We start from the raw sequence: 18,330 nt of genomic DNA on the forward strand, positions 1-18,330 counted from the left end.
GCAAGACTGTCACCACAGGATAACCCCCAGAAAGGGCTCCTTCCAGGCCTCTCATGGGGCTCCTGCACTGGGTAGACCTGGAGTGATTCCTCTGTAAGCTTCCCTAGCAGAGGACACCCCCTGTTGTGACAGTGAGGATGGGAAAGAGAGGGTGACATGGCCCCTGGGTTCTTCAGAAGTTGCTTCTCATGCCCACTGAGGGCTCTTTGCTCACACTTCCTCCCTAGAACCTGGTCAGTGTCCTGGCCCGTGACAGATCAGAAGTAGTTTTTTAGGAAGAAGAGGCAAAGCAGAAGTGCCAGGCAAGAGAGAAAATGGGTAGTCAAGTGAAGACTTCGAGGACCTAACAGAGCCCTACGGGGACATTCCATCTGGGGCAGACACATGCCTGGCACTTCACAGGTTTCCATTCAGCTCTTGGCTAATGACCTGGAAAGCACGGAGTGTTTTTGAAATGAGAAAAAATATAAAGATAAGATTTTTACACGTTTATTGTTAAGCTTCACATACCAGCAGAATTACTTTATGTGTACTGGTTAATTTGTTGATGATGAGTGAAGTATTCCCATTTTTAGAGCAATTTCAAAATCCTCTTTTCCTAAACAACTTAGCAGTGCCTGGGCAGCTTTCCCCAGAGCCCTCCTCTCTATCTCCTTCACCCGGCCATGCTCTGATTGTCTCAGCACAGGCTGGCCTCTAAGCCTGTGGCTCACTTCTCAGCTGCCACCTCAGCACTGTTCCGTCTTGCCCTCCTTTCAACCCACCAGTTCTGCATGACTGGAAAAGGACAGGTTTCGGCCACCTGGGGCCCCTGTGCTAGCCAGAGTCATGCAGGTCTCTCCCCAGGCAGGATGGCTTCTAGCCTTTCAAGAACTTAGTGGGGTTCCCAGGAAGGGTGCTGGGTGAGCATCTGAAATGCCCTGCTGGCAGTTCCTAGCTCCTGGGGGGTTCAGGGCCCTGCTACTGGGGTAGGGGGTGGCTCCCTGGGGCTGCAGCTTGGGCTAAGCCCACAGTTGTTGGTGGGGGGTGGGGGAGAAGAGAGCTGAATGACTTGTAGACAGCCTGGGTTCCCAGATGCCTTCCAGAGCAGGGGTGGCTGATGTGGTGGCCACTGAGCTGCCTCTTGATTCTCTGGAGATTCACTACTTTTGATTTGAAAGGGTCCGCTCTGTACCAGATAGTTCCTGGGTACAGTCTCATTTTCAATTTATTCCTCTCCACTTATAGAGGAGGAAACCGAGGCTCAGAGCAGTTAAGAACGTGCCACAGATCTCTTCCAAGCCTGGATTTAGACCCAGTCAGTCTGCAGTGAGCCCCAGTCGCCTCTAGAGCTGGGGGAGAACAGCAGCGCCACGCCTCCACTTCAGGAAAGGTTGGGGGCAGCGGTGGGGGGGCCAGCTGTAGCCATTGGCTGTTACCCTCTGTCTCCCTCACCCAGACACTGTTCCCAGCCCAGGCTCGAACGGGGCTTATTCTCTTCACAGATCCCAGAGATCATCCATTTCTGCTGTGATTTCCTCATGTCCTGGGTAGACGAAGAGAACATCCTTGATGTCTACCGGCTGGCGGAGCTGTTTGACTTGAGCCGTCTGACTGAGCAGCTGGACACCTACATCCTCAAAAACTTTGTGGCCTTCTCTCGGACTGACAAGTACCGCCAGCTTCCCCTGGAGAAGGTCTACTCCCTCCTCAGTAGCAACCGCCTGGAGGTCTCCTGCGAGACTGAGGTGTATGAGGGCGCCCTGCTCTACCATTACACCCTGGAGCAGGTGCAGGCCGACCAGATCTCACTGCACGAGCCCCCCAAGCTCCTGGAGACAGTGCGCTTTCCCCTGATGGAAGCTGAGGTCCTCCAGCGGCTGCACGACAAGCTGGACCCCAGCCCGCTGAGGGACACGGTGGCCAGTGCGCTCATGTACCACCGCAACGAGAGCCTGCAGCCCAGCCTGCAGGGCCCTCAGACAGAGCTGCGCTCGGACTTCCAGTGCGTCGTGGGTTTCGGGGGCATTCACTCCACGCCATCCACTGTCCTCAGCGACCAGGCCAAGTACCTGAACCCCCTGCTGGGAGAGTGGAAGCACTTCACCGCCTCCCTGGCCCCCCGCATGTCCAACCAGGGCATCGCGGTGCTCAACAACTTTGTGTACCTGATCGGAGGGGACAACAATGTCCAGGGCTTCCGCGCCGAGTCCCGGTGCTGGAGGTAGGCGAGGGTGCTCGGCTGAGGTATGGTCTGTGGGTGATGCTGTCATATGTGAATTACAGGCTCTGTGGGCTCAGAGGCTGCTGTGGGGGGGTTCTGCGAGGGCTGAGGCACTAGCCTTATAAATTAGTCTGTGGCTTGCTAGGATGCGCCACCTTATAAAGTCCAGGTTAATTTGGAGAGTTCGGCCGCGATGAGGCAAGGAAGAAGGCACCAGGCGTGCATGTTTTCACTCTTGTCTTCTCAAAGCCACTCATTGTGGGTCACACACCCAGCTGTCTTGCGGGGGAGAGGCTAGGTTGTGAATGACTATGCATTTGGACCCGCTGGACAGGGCTCGGCTTCAGAAGGAGGGGACTGAGTTGCCAGGAGCACTGGGCAGGGCAGCTGCTCCTTCTGTCTTGCCCTCTCCAGCTTTGACATATCTCGTCCCAGGTTCCCTTTGCCCGTCAGCTGTGCTCCGCTCTCTTAACCACAGCCCCTGGTGGAGAGTGGCTTCCTGTCCTCCCTCCCTCTTTTGTAGTATAGAGTCCTCAGCCCAGGGAACTGAAAAAGCCAACAGGCATCAGTGAGCCTCATGTGAGATTTCATTACCCCTGCCTGCCCTGGCAGTGGTGTTGGTGGGCTCGGGGTCCCCCAAGGTCTTCCAAGCAGGCAGTTTTCCAAGAGCAGAAGGTGTGATGTACTATGTATGTTTTTTCTATGTTAGGTCTTTATACACAGTTCATGGTTCATAGCATCCAAAACCCTTGGAATATCCTAAGAGGAGAGCACTGATTCTGTCTTTTGCTGTTAAGAGAGTTATTGTGAGAATGGCACTTCCAAGTGCCTTCCCTAGGAACTACACTCCGCATTTTAGCATCGAGCGGCCAGAACTTTGAACTTTTTTTGTGACTCTGGAAGCCCCTGAGTGTGAGGGGTTGCTGGTCCCCAGGAGAACCAATCCTGCCCCTTAGAAAGTTGGAATTTTAGTCACGCCCTCTGACATTGGGGAGAGGAGAATGGCCTGTTGTTGAATCAGTTGCCAATGGGCAGTGATTTAATCAAGTGTGCCTATGTAGCAAAGTCTTCATAAAAAAACAAAAAGAGAGGGTTGGGAGAGCTTCAGGGTTGGTGACCACCCAGTCTGGAGGTGCTGGGAGAGTGACACACCGTCCTGGAGGGGGCGTGGAAGTTCCCTACTCTTTCCCCAGACCTTGCTCTTTGTATCTCTTTCTGTCTGGCCGTTCTGATTTATATCGTTTTATAATAAATGTAATCTAGTAAGTGTAATGTTTCTCTGAGTTCTATGAACTGCTCTGGCAGATTAATGAAACCCAAGGAAGGGGGTTTTGAGAATCTCTGATTTATGGCCAGTTGGCCAGAGGTACAACCTGGTGCTTGTGATTGGCATTGTGGGCTGGAGGGGGTCACTGGAACCTCCCATTGGTAGCCGGTAGGTCAGAAGCGTAGATAACAGGCTGGGCTTATGACTAGTGTCTGAAATGGGGACGCTGGGGAAGGGTGGTACCAGCCTATGGAGTGAGCCATCGTACTGTGGGATCTGATGCTACCTCCGGGTAGATAGCGTTGGGATTGAGTTGAATTGTAGGACGCTTAGTTGGCATCCAGAGGATTGCTTAACGGTGTAGAGAAAATGTCATGCTCCCTGCCCCAACACACACATTGGAATTGAGTGCAGGAACCCGAAAGAGGGGATTTTGTGGACTGTCCTGGTCTGTAGGATGCTTCTGGCTCTGTCAGTCTATTGAGCTGTAGGATGCTTCCGGCTCTGTTACTCTATTGAGCTATCCACTTTTGGGGGCAGAACAGAGGAATCAGGGTAGATCCCCACAGCCTCAGCTACCATTAGATATCCAGGGCCCCTCCACTGTACTTTGGTTTGATTGTGTGGGATTTGATATGTGTGGGAAGTCTCCATCTTTTGCAAGCTGAAAGAAAGCTGGTAAGAAAGAGAGAGTGCTAGCTGCTTCCATGGCTATGAGTTAGGTACTGACCAAGTTCACATTCATGTTTCCTTCTTTGGGGGTGGGGGTGGGGTCTGTCCTGTCCTTGTCTCTTGGAAGTGAGCATGAGGTGACTTTGAGGGGAGAGCTCCAGCCCCTTCTGCTTTCTGGGCTCCAGGAAGCAATCACCTCTTTTAAACTGAAGAGCCCAAAGCTTGGCAGCTCAACTGCAGTTAAACACAGGACAGACTGAGTTCAGAAAGGAGGAAACAATATGTTCATTTTCTCCCTAACCAAATACCCTCCACAGTGGGTGTGGCAGCACCAGGTCAGCCTTCCCTTGAAAAGCCTCAAAGCTGCTTTTTTAGGGGCCTGTTTCCGCGTTGGGAAGGCCAAGGCCAGACCTCCCTGCTGAGGGCAGCCCACAGACCTGCAAAACAGACCTCTCCAGGGTGTTGTGGTCACCAGTCCTTATCATACAGTGGGGTGGTTGTGTGCCCACAGGGAGGCTGTGGGGCTTTCCCACAGTGGGGGCTGCTGCCTGCCCTTGGTCTGCCCTTTTACTGACTTGCTATCAGTTTCACTCAAGACCGGTGTAAATTTCCCAAGCCAAACTCTGGAAAATGCTAGTATCGGCAGCAATGTTTGATAACCACTGCCTCAAACTCCAGTGACAAGTTTGGGTCATTGTGGCAGGTGGGGTGGGTGAGACCTGCCTGGCAGGGGAGGCATTCTGAAGGGATTGGGGTGCCATGTCTGCACCCCTGGGTGGTGGGCAGGACCCTGGGGTCTGTCACCTCTACAGGGTGGGAGTTCCATCAGTCTCCTCGTAGACTTCTAAAACTGCCAGATGGATCTTAATTGGAATGGTCGAAGAGTTTGGTTCTCTCCTTTCTCCCATTCCTTAGTTTATGAGCCTTAGATCTACAGACTCTCAGAATACAAGAAGACAAAATTTGCAATTAGGGTTTGCACTTGGGGTGCTAGAGACTTCTCAGGTTATGTCAGAGCATTGGTATCCAGAACCTGCATGTAAGAAGTCAGCTGTCTTGGAGCAAATTGTATTGTACTCCCCCCTACTTTTCAAAGTCTATGTTACTCCACTTTGCTCTTGTGAAAGACCTACATTAGTGCCTGTTTTCACTAACCAGTAGAATTCCAAGGAGGATTTTTGCTTTTACAAAAAGATTAAAAGCGAAGATAGTGTTCGGCATTGGTTTTGCAGCAAGCCTGTACAGAGGCAACGTGCACCCTTGAGTGAGAGTGGGACCTCCAGACGCCTTCCCTGGAAACTACAGTCAGCATCTCAGCATCAAGTGGCCAGCACTTTGAACTCTGTGAGCATCTGTGCTTTGTCTCTGTTTCTTTTGTGCCTCCATTAGCAAGCAGTGACCTAAGGTATCAGAAAGGCCCTAAGAACGGTTATTTTTTGGGTCTGGAAACACTCTCATTTTTTCCCCACATGAATTAATTGTATTTGCTTTGTTTTATGCCATTTCAGCTTTTGAAAGGTTTCCAAGGAACACCCTGCTTTCAGATGGGGGGACCTGTGCTGACTGTCCACCTCACCCATGGTCTGTTGGACCCTTCTTAGAATAGAAACTTGTTTTCTCCCTTAGGCATTTCTGTGGCTATTCATATTTCAAAATATATTTTTAAAATTTCCTTGATTATAATGGATATAGGCATGGGGATGCTTAAGTTGTGGAAACACAGAAGAAAAATGGTCTGCCCAATTTAACAAAGACCTCAGAGCATTTCTTTTTGACTCTAGCTTGCACTTCTGAGTTTGCAGTAGGGTGATCCAAAATCTGCCTTAAAGTGACTAAAACTGTTTATATCTTTATATAGCTCCTTTTTATTAGAAAAAATATTACTTGAGGATTTATTCCAATGAAGTAGAAAATCCAATAAAATGGGAAATGTGGAATATAGGACACAGTGGAGAGATAAGAAGTGAGCACAACTGCGGTTGCGTCTGAATTATTGATGTATAGTGTGTGTATGTGTAGTATGTTTTGTGTGTGTGTGTGTCTGAAACCACAGATCCATATGAATGCATCCAAGGAAGCTGTGAGGGCAGGAGACCAGAAGGAAGCAAGCGGAAGCATCTGTGGGTCTTATCTCACTCTGGTGGAAGATGCTGACTTGCAGTTGACCAGAAATAGGGGTGGGGGAGACATGTACATGAATGAGTGTCGTGTACAGGAAAGGCAGTGGGAAGCGCCCATCCCAGTCACTTGGCAGGGCCTCCGTGAGTGCTGAGCCCCTGGAATGGCCTTGCTGCCCGTCTCCAGCTAGACCTTGGACTGGCTTGCCCCGGGCCCTTCCTGGTCTCTCCATGAGAGAGCTCTGCCCTCCCAGCCCCTGCTATCCAGGGATCCAGTAGATCATGACTTCTAGGTAGATCACCCTCTCTGTACCTCTACAGTTGAAAGAAGCGTGCTTGTCTGGAGTTTCCCTTCGGGTCCCTGCACTGAGCACCATGCCTGATCCACATTGGGTGGCCAGCGATGACTGAATGATTGCACTGTTGGTAATTTTTGTTTAAGTCATCGAGCAGACAGTGCGCGATCTGCCCCTAGCTACAATGAGGACTAGGAATACAGACTTGAACCAGTCCTTTACGAACTCCCTTTCGGTGTGACAAGGACTCTTTTCATATGCATTGTCCTTTCTGAGTCCTTGTGATAGCTTTCATAGGCAGGCGGCACCCTCCCCTCACCAGGCGCAGAAACTGGGTGAATGCTGGAGTGGGGAGAACTGATGCCTGCACGCACCCAGCTGGACCGGGGCAGACCAGCTCCCAAACCTGGGTCTCTGTGACCCGTGTGCATGTGCTTTCTCTCCTGTTCGCCCCAGCTGCTGAGGCGTCCTGTTTCCTGCCATTCCTGGCTGGCAGGGAGGAGCTGGCTGAAATGCGCAGGCAGGCAGGAGGAGCCGCAGAGCATATCTCACTCGCGCTTTGAGGCAAAGGTTGAAATCTGTCTGTCCACCAACTGTATATGGCACCAACCAAAGAAAACTGTTCCTTCTCTAATGAGCCCCTTGAAGTTCAGCTCATCCCCTTGGAGTTGGTCTTTCTGTGGAGAAGCAAAACCACTTATCTGAAAGCAGCTATAATTATGCACGAGCTCTTGAGGAAGGAGACTGCAGAAGCAGGCACTCAGAACTGGTACCAGAGTGGACGACCAGGGGAAAAGGGCCAGACTCTGTTTGGTGGGGAAAGTGGACTCTGGGGCTCGGGCCCATAGGGTCCTGGTCACTTAAGGCTCTATAATCCTCTGTATTCACCCAAATAGCATACCTGCCTGCATGTCCTGCAAAGTGCCAGGCCTGTGGCATGGAGTGGGGCAGGGCTGAGTGCCGGCAAGGCAGGTGTGTAGATTGGCCTGTGAAGGGCCTCAGCTGCTAGGCTGGGTAAGGATTTTGGTATGAGTGGGGGCTTGCTGGTGAGTGTGGGATCGGGTGAGCAGAGGGAGCACGGGCTTCCGTTCGGACTGGTGAACAGCCAGCTGGAGAGGGCTAGGAGGCCTTTGCTGTGTGGGTCCAGCATGCCAGAGGATGAAGTGAGGGGTGATGTGGGTCTCCCAGGAAGGCTGCGATTGCCTGTGCTGAGTATGCAAATGAAGGCCTTCAAAGGCCCATGAAGGGCAGAGGACTCTCAGAGCTGTGGGAAGGGGTAGTTGCACAAAGGAGCTCGTGATGAAGCTGCTGCTTGGGGATATGAATTTTTGCAAAAGATGATGAAGGAAGAAGATGGGCTCCTGGCCATGCCTTCCAGGCTCTGTGCTAGAGACACACCCATGTTCAGGCATGTAGTGGCCTGCTGGTGTGGTTGTAGATGGGCATGTGCCGGTGTGTTGGGGCAGTTGGGGGGTGGCGGGTTCAGGGTACATGGTGGAACAGAAGGTGTGGGCCTGCTGGGCAAACTTTCTGGCCTATCAGTGATGCACTGCCCTCGTGTTCCCTCAAAAGGTATGACCCAAGGCACAACCGCTGGTTCCAGATCCAGTCGCTGCAGCAGGAACATGCCGACCTGTGTGTGTGTGTGGTGGGCAGGTCCATCTATGCGGTGGCGGGCCGCGACTACCATAATGATCTGAGTGCTGTGGAGCGTTACGATCCCGCCACCAACTCCTGGGCTTACGTGGCTCCGCTCAAGAGGGAGGTAAGGAAACCCCTCCCAGAGGGGCCTTTTCCTGCCCTCTTTCCTTCTAGGGTGTGCAGAGAAAGTGGATGGCCAAGCTGGGGAACCAGAACGAGTGGGTACCCCCAAAGACTCTGCATTGTGATTGGGGCAGGGGACTCCTGGAGTTCAGCCAGCCTCCTGGGGAGAACCTCCCCAAGTACACACCAGATCCCGTTCCCGGTATTTCATCCCCATCTTGGTCTCGCCACCTTGATCCCAGGAGGCTGCTTTATTTTTTCTTTTCTTAAAAATTTTATTTGAGGGCTCTTGTGTGGCTCAGTGGGTAAATAAGCCTCTGCCTTTGGCTCAGGTCATGATCTCAGGGTCCTGGGATCAAGCCCTGCATCAGGTTCTCTGCTCAGAGGGGAGCCTGCTTCCTCCTCTCACCCTCTCTGTCTGCCTCTCTGTCTACTTGTGATCTCTGTCAAATAAATAAATAAAATCTTTAAAAAAATAAAGATTTTATTTGAGAGAGAGTCTGAAGCAGACTCCCTGATCGTGGAGCCCGACATGGGGCTGGATCCTATGACTGCGAGATCAGGACTGAGCTGACACCAAGAGCTGGAGGTTCAACTGACTGAGCCACCCAGGCGCCCCCCGACCCCCCGAGGAAGCTACTTTAATCCTGCAGTTCAAATGTCGACGAAAATCTTGTCTGTCCCTTGTCTGTCCCTTCCCCTTATCTGTCCCTCAGCATAGTTGAGCTGGTCTGAAGTGTGTTCAAAGATGTTAGACAGGAGGGACACTGTGATAGAGGAGGGCATGGGAGTCTCTGACTTCAAGGGCTTCCTGAAGGGTGGGGCCTTTGAAAAGGCCAAAACACCACTTTAGAAGTTGTATTTCACATTTCTTTGCTTGTTGTTAAAGATCATGTGTATCCAGGGGTATCCCTGGGCACTCTAGAAGCAGAGGATGGCATGAGGATACACATGTGGGGCTGTTGTCCAGGCTCTGCCACAATATCTCCTGCCTTTTTTTTTTTCTTTTAAAGAGTTTATTTATTTGACAGACAGCGATCACAGGTAGGCAGAGAGGCAGGCGGGGGGAGGGGGGTGGGGGGAGGTCTCCGCTGAGCAGAGAGCCCAATGCGGGGCTCAATCCCAGTATCCCGGGATCATGACCTGAGCCGAAGGCAGAGGCTTTAACCCACTGAGCCACCCAGGAGCCCTGATCTCCTACCTTTCTGAACCTCTTTCCATACCTCCTCTTATCTCTGTCCCCTCTCCAATCCCCCCAAGGCTGTAGTCTTTTACCTCAGGGGGCTGAGGTCTCCCTGATGGGTCCAGCTCTTCTCCATGGCCCGCAAGGGCTCCGAGGCTGGGGGTTTCCTCCAAGGCAGGGAAAGCTGGCCTGCTCCTTGCTCCTCCGCTTTCCTGGGGAAGGAAGTGCCTCTAGTGGGGTACTCCCTCCCCTCGTTCTGGAGGAAGGAAGAGATTTTGCATGGGAAAGATCAGGGGGTCCTTGAGACCTGATGGACCCCTGAATTCTCTTCCCTAAAGGAATGAGTAGGAATGGAGGCTGTTGGGCTCCAGGGGCTCTTTGTCTGGAAACTGCAGTTCTCCCATGTGGCCACAGAGGGGCAGCCTCGGCGTTCAACCGGGTTCTCCCCTGTCAATGTTACTTCTTTCTTACCATTCATTTGTTCAGCTACTATTTATTAAGCACCTACCATATACCAATCCCTGGGGATCCAGTGGTGTTAAAAGATGAGAAAAGTACCCCTCCAGACCATGGTGTTCACAGTCTAATAGAGAGACCACTCTTTTTTTTTTTAAAGATTTTATTTATTTATCTGACAGAAAAAGACACGGCAAGAGAGAGAACACAAACAGGGGGAGCAGCAGAGGGAGAGGGAGAAGCAGATTCCCCGCTGAGCAGGGAGCCAGACACAGGGCTTGGTCCCAGGACTCCGGGATCACGACCTGGGCCAAAGCAGATGCTTAATGACTGAGCCACCCAGGTGCCCCAGAGAGACCACTCTTAACCACTAAACAAATCAATAAAGTAATTGCTAATTGTGCTAAGTGTGGTGAAGGAAATCAAGAGGCTTAAGCTCAGCGTTGTCCTGAGAGGGGGCTCTGGCAGGACTAATCTGAAAAGACTTTGGGGGGGGCCATCTGAAGAGATGTTGATTAGACGAAGGTCTAATGAAAGCAGCTGCTGGGAGAGGGAAGGAGTTCCCAGGTCAGGAGGGGGCATTCCCAATCTGAGAAAGAGGGATGGATGGCATGAGGAGGCATTGTGAAGAGACAAGGATGGAGAAGAGCAGCTCCTGAGCCACTGGGCGGTCCAGGTGGGGGCTGTGGGGAAGGAGAGAGCTGGGCAGGTTCAAGGCATAGTTTGGAGGTAAACTGACCAGACTTGCTGATGGATCAGATGTTAGAGAATGAAAGGGGAGAGATCATGGAAGACGCCCAGGCTCCAGGTTTGAGCACATGGGTGGATGGCTAAGCTGCCGACCAAGAGGACAGATGGGTTTGGGAATGAAAAAGAAAAGGAAGGGTTCCCTATAGATCATGATAAATATTCCAGTGGGAAATGTCAGTTTGACATTAAAAGTCAAGCTCAGGGGAGTGGTCAGCCAGGAGATAGAAATGTGAAGGATTTATCTGGACATGATGGTATGCTGGCCATGGGAGCAGTTGTGATCAGCTCAGAGGAACAGGGACGAGAAGAGGGTTGTGGGGGGGCGGGGGACGACATCCAGGGAGGGAAACCTGCCAGAGAGCAGGGAGGTTTTCTCTTGTGAGCAGAGGGGGCCCACGGGTCCTGGAGAAGGGAGGTGTGTAGCCCATGTTGCTGTCCTAGAACCCACAGTCAGACATAGCAAATGACTGAGGGAAAAGTCTGTCACAACCCTCATCTGTTTGTCACATTCTCTTACCTATTTCTTAGGGACACATGTAATGCTGAGTCCCACCAGTGTGGCATTGCTGACGTGCCCCCAACAGACTATGAGTGGGGTGCTGCCTTCCTGTGGTCCAGGGGAGAAAAGTGGGACCTCTGCAGGGAACTCTTCTCACTTAAAAACCTCCCCAGAGAACTCACACTTCTGGGAAGATAGAGTAGATGTATTCCTCCTAATTCTTGCTAAGTACAGCTCAAAACGCTGGACATACACATTAAAAAAAAACAAAAACAAAAAACAAAAACCCTTAAGCTTCAGAATGGTTGAGAGAAGGCAGTCTAGCTAGGGGTCTCAGGAACTGAGAAACAACACCATACAGTTATGTATTCCCTGGATTTCCTTTTTGCCTCATATATCTCAGACTTAAAAGTGAAGAAGTTCATAGGCAGTAGCACCAATGGGAAGCAAACTTCAGTGAATGTATAAAAACTGAAATCCTCACTGTGGTCTCTCACATGGACTCACACTGGCTTGTGCTCTCTCTCTCTCTCACTCTCTCTCAAATAAATCTTTATTTGACAGAGAGACTGCAAGAGAGGGAACACAAGCAGGGGGAGGGGGAGAGGGAGAAGCAGGCTTCCCGCAGAGCAGAGAGCCTGATGCAGGGCTTGATCCCAGGACTCTGGGATCATGGGATCATGACCTGAGCCTAAGGCTCCATGACCTAAGGCAGACACTTAAAAACTGAGCCACTCAGGCGCCCCTAAATAAAATTTAAAAATTTTTTAAATTTAAAAAATATAAAGGAATAAAGTGGGAAGAATTAGTCTACCTGATTTCAAGACTTAACTACATGGCTGCAGTAGTCACGACTGTGGTGTTGGCAGAGGGTTAGGCATGGATCAGTGCAGCAGCAAGGAGAACGCACACAGATAGGCCCACCTGATTTTTGATAAAGGTGCAAAAGCAAATGAATGGAGAAAGGATAACTTTTCAACAAATTATATGAGAGCAGTTGGAATCTGTAAGCAAAGAAGATGAACATTGACCAAGTCTCATACTTCATAAAAAATTAAAGTGGCTTATGGGCTTAGGTGTAAAATGTACATCTATATAGTACTTAGGGGGAAAAAAGGAAGAAAAAATTTGGCATCTAGTACTGGGCAACAAGTACTTAGATTTGACCCCCAAAGCATGAGTCATAAGAAGAAAAATCGATAAATGGGACTTGTCAGGGCGCCTGGGTGGTTCAGTGGATTAAGCCGCTGCCTTCAGCTCCGGTCGTGATCGGGTCCTGCGATCAAGTCCCGCATAGGGCTCTCTGCTCAGCAGGAAGCCTGCTTCTCTCTCTCTCTCTGCCTACTTGTGATCTCTCTCTAATAAATAAATAAAATCTTTAAGAAAAAAAACAGTGGGACTTGTCATCAGAACTCTGGAGGGGGGATATCAGATGGCAAATAAGCACATGAGAAGATGTTCGATGTCATTAGCCATTAGAGAAGCCCAAATGAGACCCACAGTGAGAAGCCCACCTGTCAGAATGACTAAAATAAAAACTAGTGGCACAGCTGGTGCTGGCGGGACCGCAAAGCTGATGGGACTATAAAATGGCGTGGCTACACTGGGAAAGAATTGCACAATGTCTTTAAATAGTTAACTTCTGGGCTGCCTGGGTGGCTCAGTGGGTTAAAGCCTCTGCCTTTGGCTCAGATCATGATCCCAGTGTCCTGGGATCGAGTCCTGCATCGGGCTCTCTGCTCAGCAGGGAGCCTGCTTCCCCCTCTTTCTCTGCCTGCCTCTCTGCCTGCTTGTGATCTCTGTCAAATAAATAAATAAAATCTTAAAAAAAAAATAGTTAACTTCCCACTACCATGCAACCCAGCAGTTGCCATCCTGGGCATTTATCCCAGAAAAATGAAAACTCTGTTCACAAACAGCCAGAAAGTGGAAACAAATCCAATGTCCTTCAGCAGGTGAATGGCTAAGCAAACTGTAGCAGATACGCAGCGTGGAATTCTACTCGGCAATAAAAACGAACTATGGACACATATGAGCAAGTCTAGATGAACCTGAGGTAGCACAGAAAGCCTGTTTCAAAAGGTTATGTGCTGTGTGATTCCATTCATATAACACTCTTGAAATGATGGAATTATAGAAATGGAGAAACAGATTGGTGATGGAAGGGATTAAAGAGGGGGCTGGGGCAGGGGGATGTGGGTGTGATTACAAACAGGCAACAGGAGGGATCCTAGTGGAGATGGAAGTGTCCTGTGTCCTGACTGGGTCAGTGTCAGCATCTTGGCTGTGCTACTGTGCTGGAGGTGTACTGGCTGTTACTGGGGAGCCTGCGTAAAAAGTACATGGCTTCTGTATTTTCTTACAACTATGTGTGAATCTACACTTACTTCAAAATGAAAAATTTAATTAAAAACAAACAAACCCAAGGGATGCCTGGGTGGTTCAGTTGGTTAAGCATCTGCTTTTGACTCGGGTCATGATCTCGGGGTCCTGGGATTAAGTCCCATTTGGGGCTCCCTGCTCAGTGGGGAACCTGCCTTTTCCTCTGCTTGTGCACACTCTCTCTCTCTCTGTGTCAAGTAAATAAAATCTTAATGAAAAAAAAAAAAACCCAAACAACCAAGACTTCCCCATGTCCCCACTATTGATTAGAGAAGACCCAGGCCTTGGTTTATGTCCTGCCCACTGCTCTGTCCCCTGTCCACCTCTCCAGCCCTCTGCTGTATCACCACACAGCCTCAGGGTTAGTGGCTGCCTCTGAAACACCAACCTTGGAGCCTCCATGCCCCATGGGGCTCCTCTGACCCCCAAACACACAATTCTCTGTCTTGTGGGCTACGGGCCCAGAATGAAGGCCTTGCTGGGGGTGGGTTGAGCAAGTGGGTATGAGAGAGGAGGTCCTGGATGCCATAGGAACCCGTGAAGGGTCAAGGTGGCTGGGCAGGGAGGGGATCCCCCCCCAGGGTGCACGCCCAGGTCTGAGGACCAAAATCAAAAGCAGGGTGGTGTATTTTCTTCTTTCACACATAACCATCACTAAAATGGCATTGTTCTTTGTGTTCGATTTTACATCTCATTTTCTTCCTCACCATATGATTAGTTATTATTTGTGAACGATTGTGAAAGCGGGGTCAGCAGGCCTGGAGAACTGGCTTGTCTTTGGGAGTAGGGGAGGGGTGGAGGCCACTGAGGGCGGGTCAGGTATTCTTGGAAGTGCAGTCTCCTCTGGTATCTGGCTCTAACAGCTGGGCTTTGATTGCTTTGAGCACCCCCCCACCCCCCGCCCCATGCAGATGTCTCCTTGAGGGGTGAGAGAAAGACAAAGATTCTGTTCTCCCCCTTGTAGAAGCTCAGAGTCACCTCTGGGTCCCTGGACTTGTCCCCTATTGGAGTAAAGTCAGGGTGGGTGACTCAGACCAAATCAGGGAGGGTTCTCAGCAGAATGTGAGGTGGAAGTTGGGGACACCACAAGGGATGGGGTTTGAGTGAGGGCCCCTGGCTGCCTTCTGTCATGGCCCTCTTGCCCCCTTCCCACACACTCCTGGTTCTCTTGATGGCAGGTGTATGCCCATGCGGGCGCCACGCTGGAGGGGAAGATGTACATCACATGCGGCCGCAGGGGGGACGACTACCTGAAGGAGACGCACTGCTATGACCCCGACAGCAACACCTGGCACAGCCTGGCTGATGGGCCCGTGCGGCGGGCCTGGCACGGCATGGCCACGCTCCTGGACAAGTTGTACGTGATTGGGGGCAGCAATAATGATGCTGGCTACCGGAGGGATGTGCACCAGGTGAGCAGAGCTGGGCCGCCCACGCACATGCTTTTCCCATCCCTTCCAGTTGTTTCAGATGCAGGGTGAATTGCAACGTATATGCTGCCTTATTAAATAGTCTTTATTTTTTATAGCAGGCTCTAGGTTCCCAGCAAAATTGAATAGAAGGTGCAGAGACTTGCCATGTGCCCCCATCCCTACACACGTGGTCTCCCCCACCATCATCATCCCCCACCAGCGGGGCATTTGTTCCAACCCATGAACCCACCGTGACATGTTCTACCCCAAGCCCATAGTTTAAGGGTTCACTCTTGGGTGGTGTACATTCTCTGGGTTTGGACCAATGACATGTATCGACAGTATAGTATAGTATCAGTAGAAAAATGACCCCCCCCAAAGAAGTCCATGCCCTAGATCTCTAAACCCTGTGTTACTTTACATGGCAGAAGGGACTCTATAGACATGCTTTGGGGTACGGACCTCAAGGTGGGAAGGTGATTCTGGACCAGTATAGTATCAGACAGGGTACTTTCATTTGTTTTCATTATTAAAAACATTAACTATAATGTTAAGTTATGACCACATTGCAGATCCTTTGAATAGATCCAGTTTAATATTCAGTTTCCATAGCCACTGCCCACTTCAGTGGTCATGCAGAATTCCGTCACTTTGGTGTGTCATTTGGTTTGGTCTGAGTAACAAAAGTTATGCTCTGTAGTGCATTTCAGGCATTTTGGATTGTTTTCTTAAGTGAGAGCTCTGCTTCTCCCAAGTGTGGTCCCAGACCAGCAGCATCTGCATCCCCGGGAACATGTTAGAAATGCAGGTTCTTTTTTTTTTTTTTTTAAAGATTTTATTTATTTATTTGACAGACAGAGATCACAAGTAGGCAGAGAGGCCGGTAGAAAGAGAGAGAGGAGGAAGTAGGCTCTCCGCGGAGCAGACAGCCCGATGCGGGGCTCGATCCCAGGACCCTGGGATCATGACCTGAGCCGAAGGCAGAGGCTTTAACCCACTGAGCCACCCAGGTGCCCCAGAAATGCAGGTTCTTGAGTCCCACCCCAGACCCACTGAATTGGAACCTGTAGGTCTGGGACTCAGCCATCTGTTTTAACAGCCCTGAGCAGTGAGAACCCTTGGGCTCTCTTGGGTCGCTTTCCTATTGTTTCCATGACAAATCACCACCAGCTTAATAACTTGAAACAACATAAGTGTATTCTTACAGTTTGTAGGTCCTAAGTGTGATGTGGTCTCACATGGCTAAAATCCAGGTGTTCTCAGGGCATCTGTCCTTTTTGGGGCACTATGGGAGAATCTGACTCCTTGTTCACTCAGGTTATCAGAATTCAGTTCCCTGCATGTGTGGCGCTAAGGTCCCTGTTTCTTTGCTGGCTGTTGGGTAAAGGCCCTTCTTGGCTTCTCGAGGCCTCTGCATTCCTGGCATGGGGCCGCTTCATCCTTAGCCAGCAACGGCAAGTTGTCCTTCTGACTTCTCTTCCCTCCTGGTAGACTTCCCCCTCTGCTCTCAGAGACTTGTGCAAGTAGATGGGCCCACCTGGCAAGTCCAGAATCACCTTCCCACCTTGAGGTCCGTACCCCAAAGCATGTCTATAGAGTCCCTTCTGCCATGTAAAGTAACACAGGGTTTAGAGATCTAGGGCATGGACTTCTTTGGGGGGGGGGTCATTTTTCTGCTGACCACAGATAGAGAAGCAAAGATGCTTATTAAGCCAAAAAGATAAGATTTTTGTGGCTCTTAAAGCTACTGTCAAATAGCTTTCCTAGATTATCAGACAAATGCACAGATGGGTGGCTTCCTTACATAGTTATCAGCAATGGGTCTTATGGTTTTTCTTCCCCCAGTGGCTGCTAGTTGTCAGGGACAAATTTAACCTGTCTTTCACATTTCTTGGATTACGAGTAGGTGGAACATTTTCCCATGTATTTGTTTACTGTCCGGGGGACGTTTGGAGATGTGAGAATGTTGGTAGTCATCACTAGTCAGCGAGTTAACTCCTTCCACATTTTATCTGCACTTCCCCCTGGGGTCTGTGCCTTTGGTCAATTTCAGTGTTGTGGAGGGGAGAGAACCCCAGACCTTAGAGAAGAACAGCGTGCCCACGGGGAGGTGTGACACATCTGGGGCCGCCGGCTGGCTGAAGGCCCTGGAGGCAGGACAGAGGTCAGCCTGGCCGGGAGACAGGACGTTTTGGTGCTGGCCCCAGATTCTTCCTCCAGAGGAGCCGGGTCTGCACACAGCCTGGCTGTGGCCCTTAGTCTTGGTCTGAATCCAGGGCCTGGCCGAGAGTGCTGCCCTGCCTGGCTGGTCCAGGGCAGCCTGGCAGCCCCGTCCCAGCAGGTGCCCCGCTTTACTCTGACCTTGGCTCTGCAGGTGGCCTGCTACAGCTGCACGTCTGGGCAGTGGTCATCTGTCTGCCCACTCCCAGCCGGGCATGGCGAGCCTGGCATTGCTGTGCTGGACACCAGGATCTATGTGCTGGGTGGCCGCTCGCACAACCGGGGCAGCCGCATGGGCTACGTGCACATCTACGACGTGGAGAAGGACTGCTGGGAGGAGGGGCCGCAGCTCGACAACTCCATCTCAGGCCTGGCAGCCTGCGTACTCACTCTGCCTCGCTCCCTGCTCCTCGAGCCGCCTCGTGGGACCCCCGACCGCAGCCAGGCCGACCCGGACTTTGCCTCCGAGGTGATGAGCGTGTCTGACTGGGAGGAGTTTGACAACTCGAGCGAGGACTAGGGCTCCCGTACCTGGTGTCCGAAGGGAAGGTGGCAGGAGCTCCGAGAGCATCTGGGGCCTCCCAGCGGCCCCTCCTGCTGGCTCTGCGTGCTTGCTGGCTCCTGCTACCCATCCTTCCTGCCAGTCTACAGCAGTTATTTGTGGAGCTCCGCAGATCCGTGGCTGTGATCGCCCTACCATGGGAATGCTTGTGGAGGGCTCTGGTTCTCTGGAGAGTTTACCGAGCCCGCTCCTCCTCAGCTTGGACGAGGCATGGCGTCAACAGCTGTCTTGGACTCCCCAGTGCCTGGTACTACTCCCTGCTGGGCTGAGAGGGCACCCTTCTCCAAAGGGACCTGGGGACTGGCCCTGTGGGTGAGGCGGCCGAGGCACACCGTACCCCCTTCCGTGGGCAGGGAGGTGGTGGAGTGAGCCTGTCACCTGCCTAGCATTCAGAGGCTTGAGCTACTGCAAGCTCCCAAGGCCTGGAAAGGGAAAGGAGATACATAGAGTTGCCCAAGACTGGTTCAGTAATAAAAAGATCTCCTGCAGCTGGGCTTTTCTGACCCCATGTTGTTGATAAATGAAATAAATCATCTTACAAAAGGTG

General features: G+C 51.3%; 1 protein-coding gene across 3 annotated transcripts in view; it reads left to right on the forward strand.

Annotated features, from left to right (window-relative positions):
* KLHL22 (kelch like family member 22) overlaps positions 1–18,330 on the forward strand; it is a 35,700-nt gene extending 17,370 nt beyond the window's left edge. For all 3 annotated transcript variants that reach the window (XM_059409043.1, XM_059409041.1, XM_059409042.1), the window contains exons 4-7: positions 1,485–2,203; positions 8,128–8,320; positions 14,768–15,001; positions 17,376–18,330. In XM_059409043.1, coding sequence (XP_059265026.1) covers positions 1,485–2,203; positions 8,128–8,320; positions 14,768–15,001; positions 17,376–17,741 — 1,512 coding nt within the window. In that variant the 3' untranslated portion in view covers positions 17,742–18,330. The remainder of the gene's footprint in view (positions 1–1,484; positions 2,204–8,127; positions 8,321–14,767; positions 15,002–17,375) is intronic.

Source organism: Mustela nigripes, chromosome 8, assembly GCF_022355385.1.
Source record: "Mustela nigripes isolate SB6536 chromosome 8, MUSNIG.SB6536, whole genome shotgun sequence".
NCBI lineage: Eukaryota > Metazoa > Chordata > Mammalia > Carnivora > Mustelidae > Mustela > Mustela nigripes.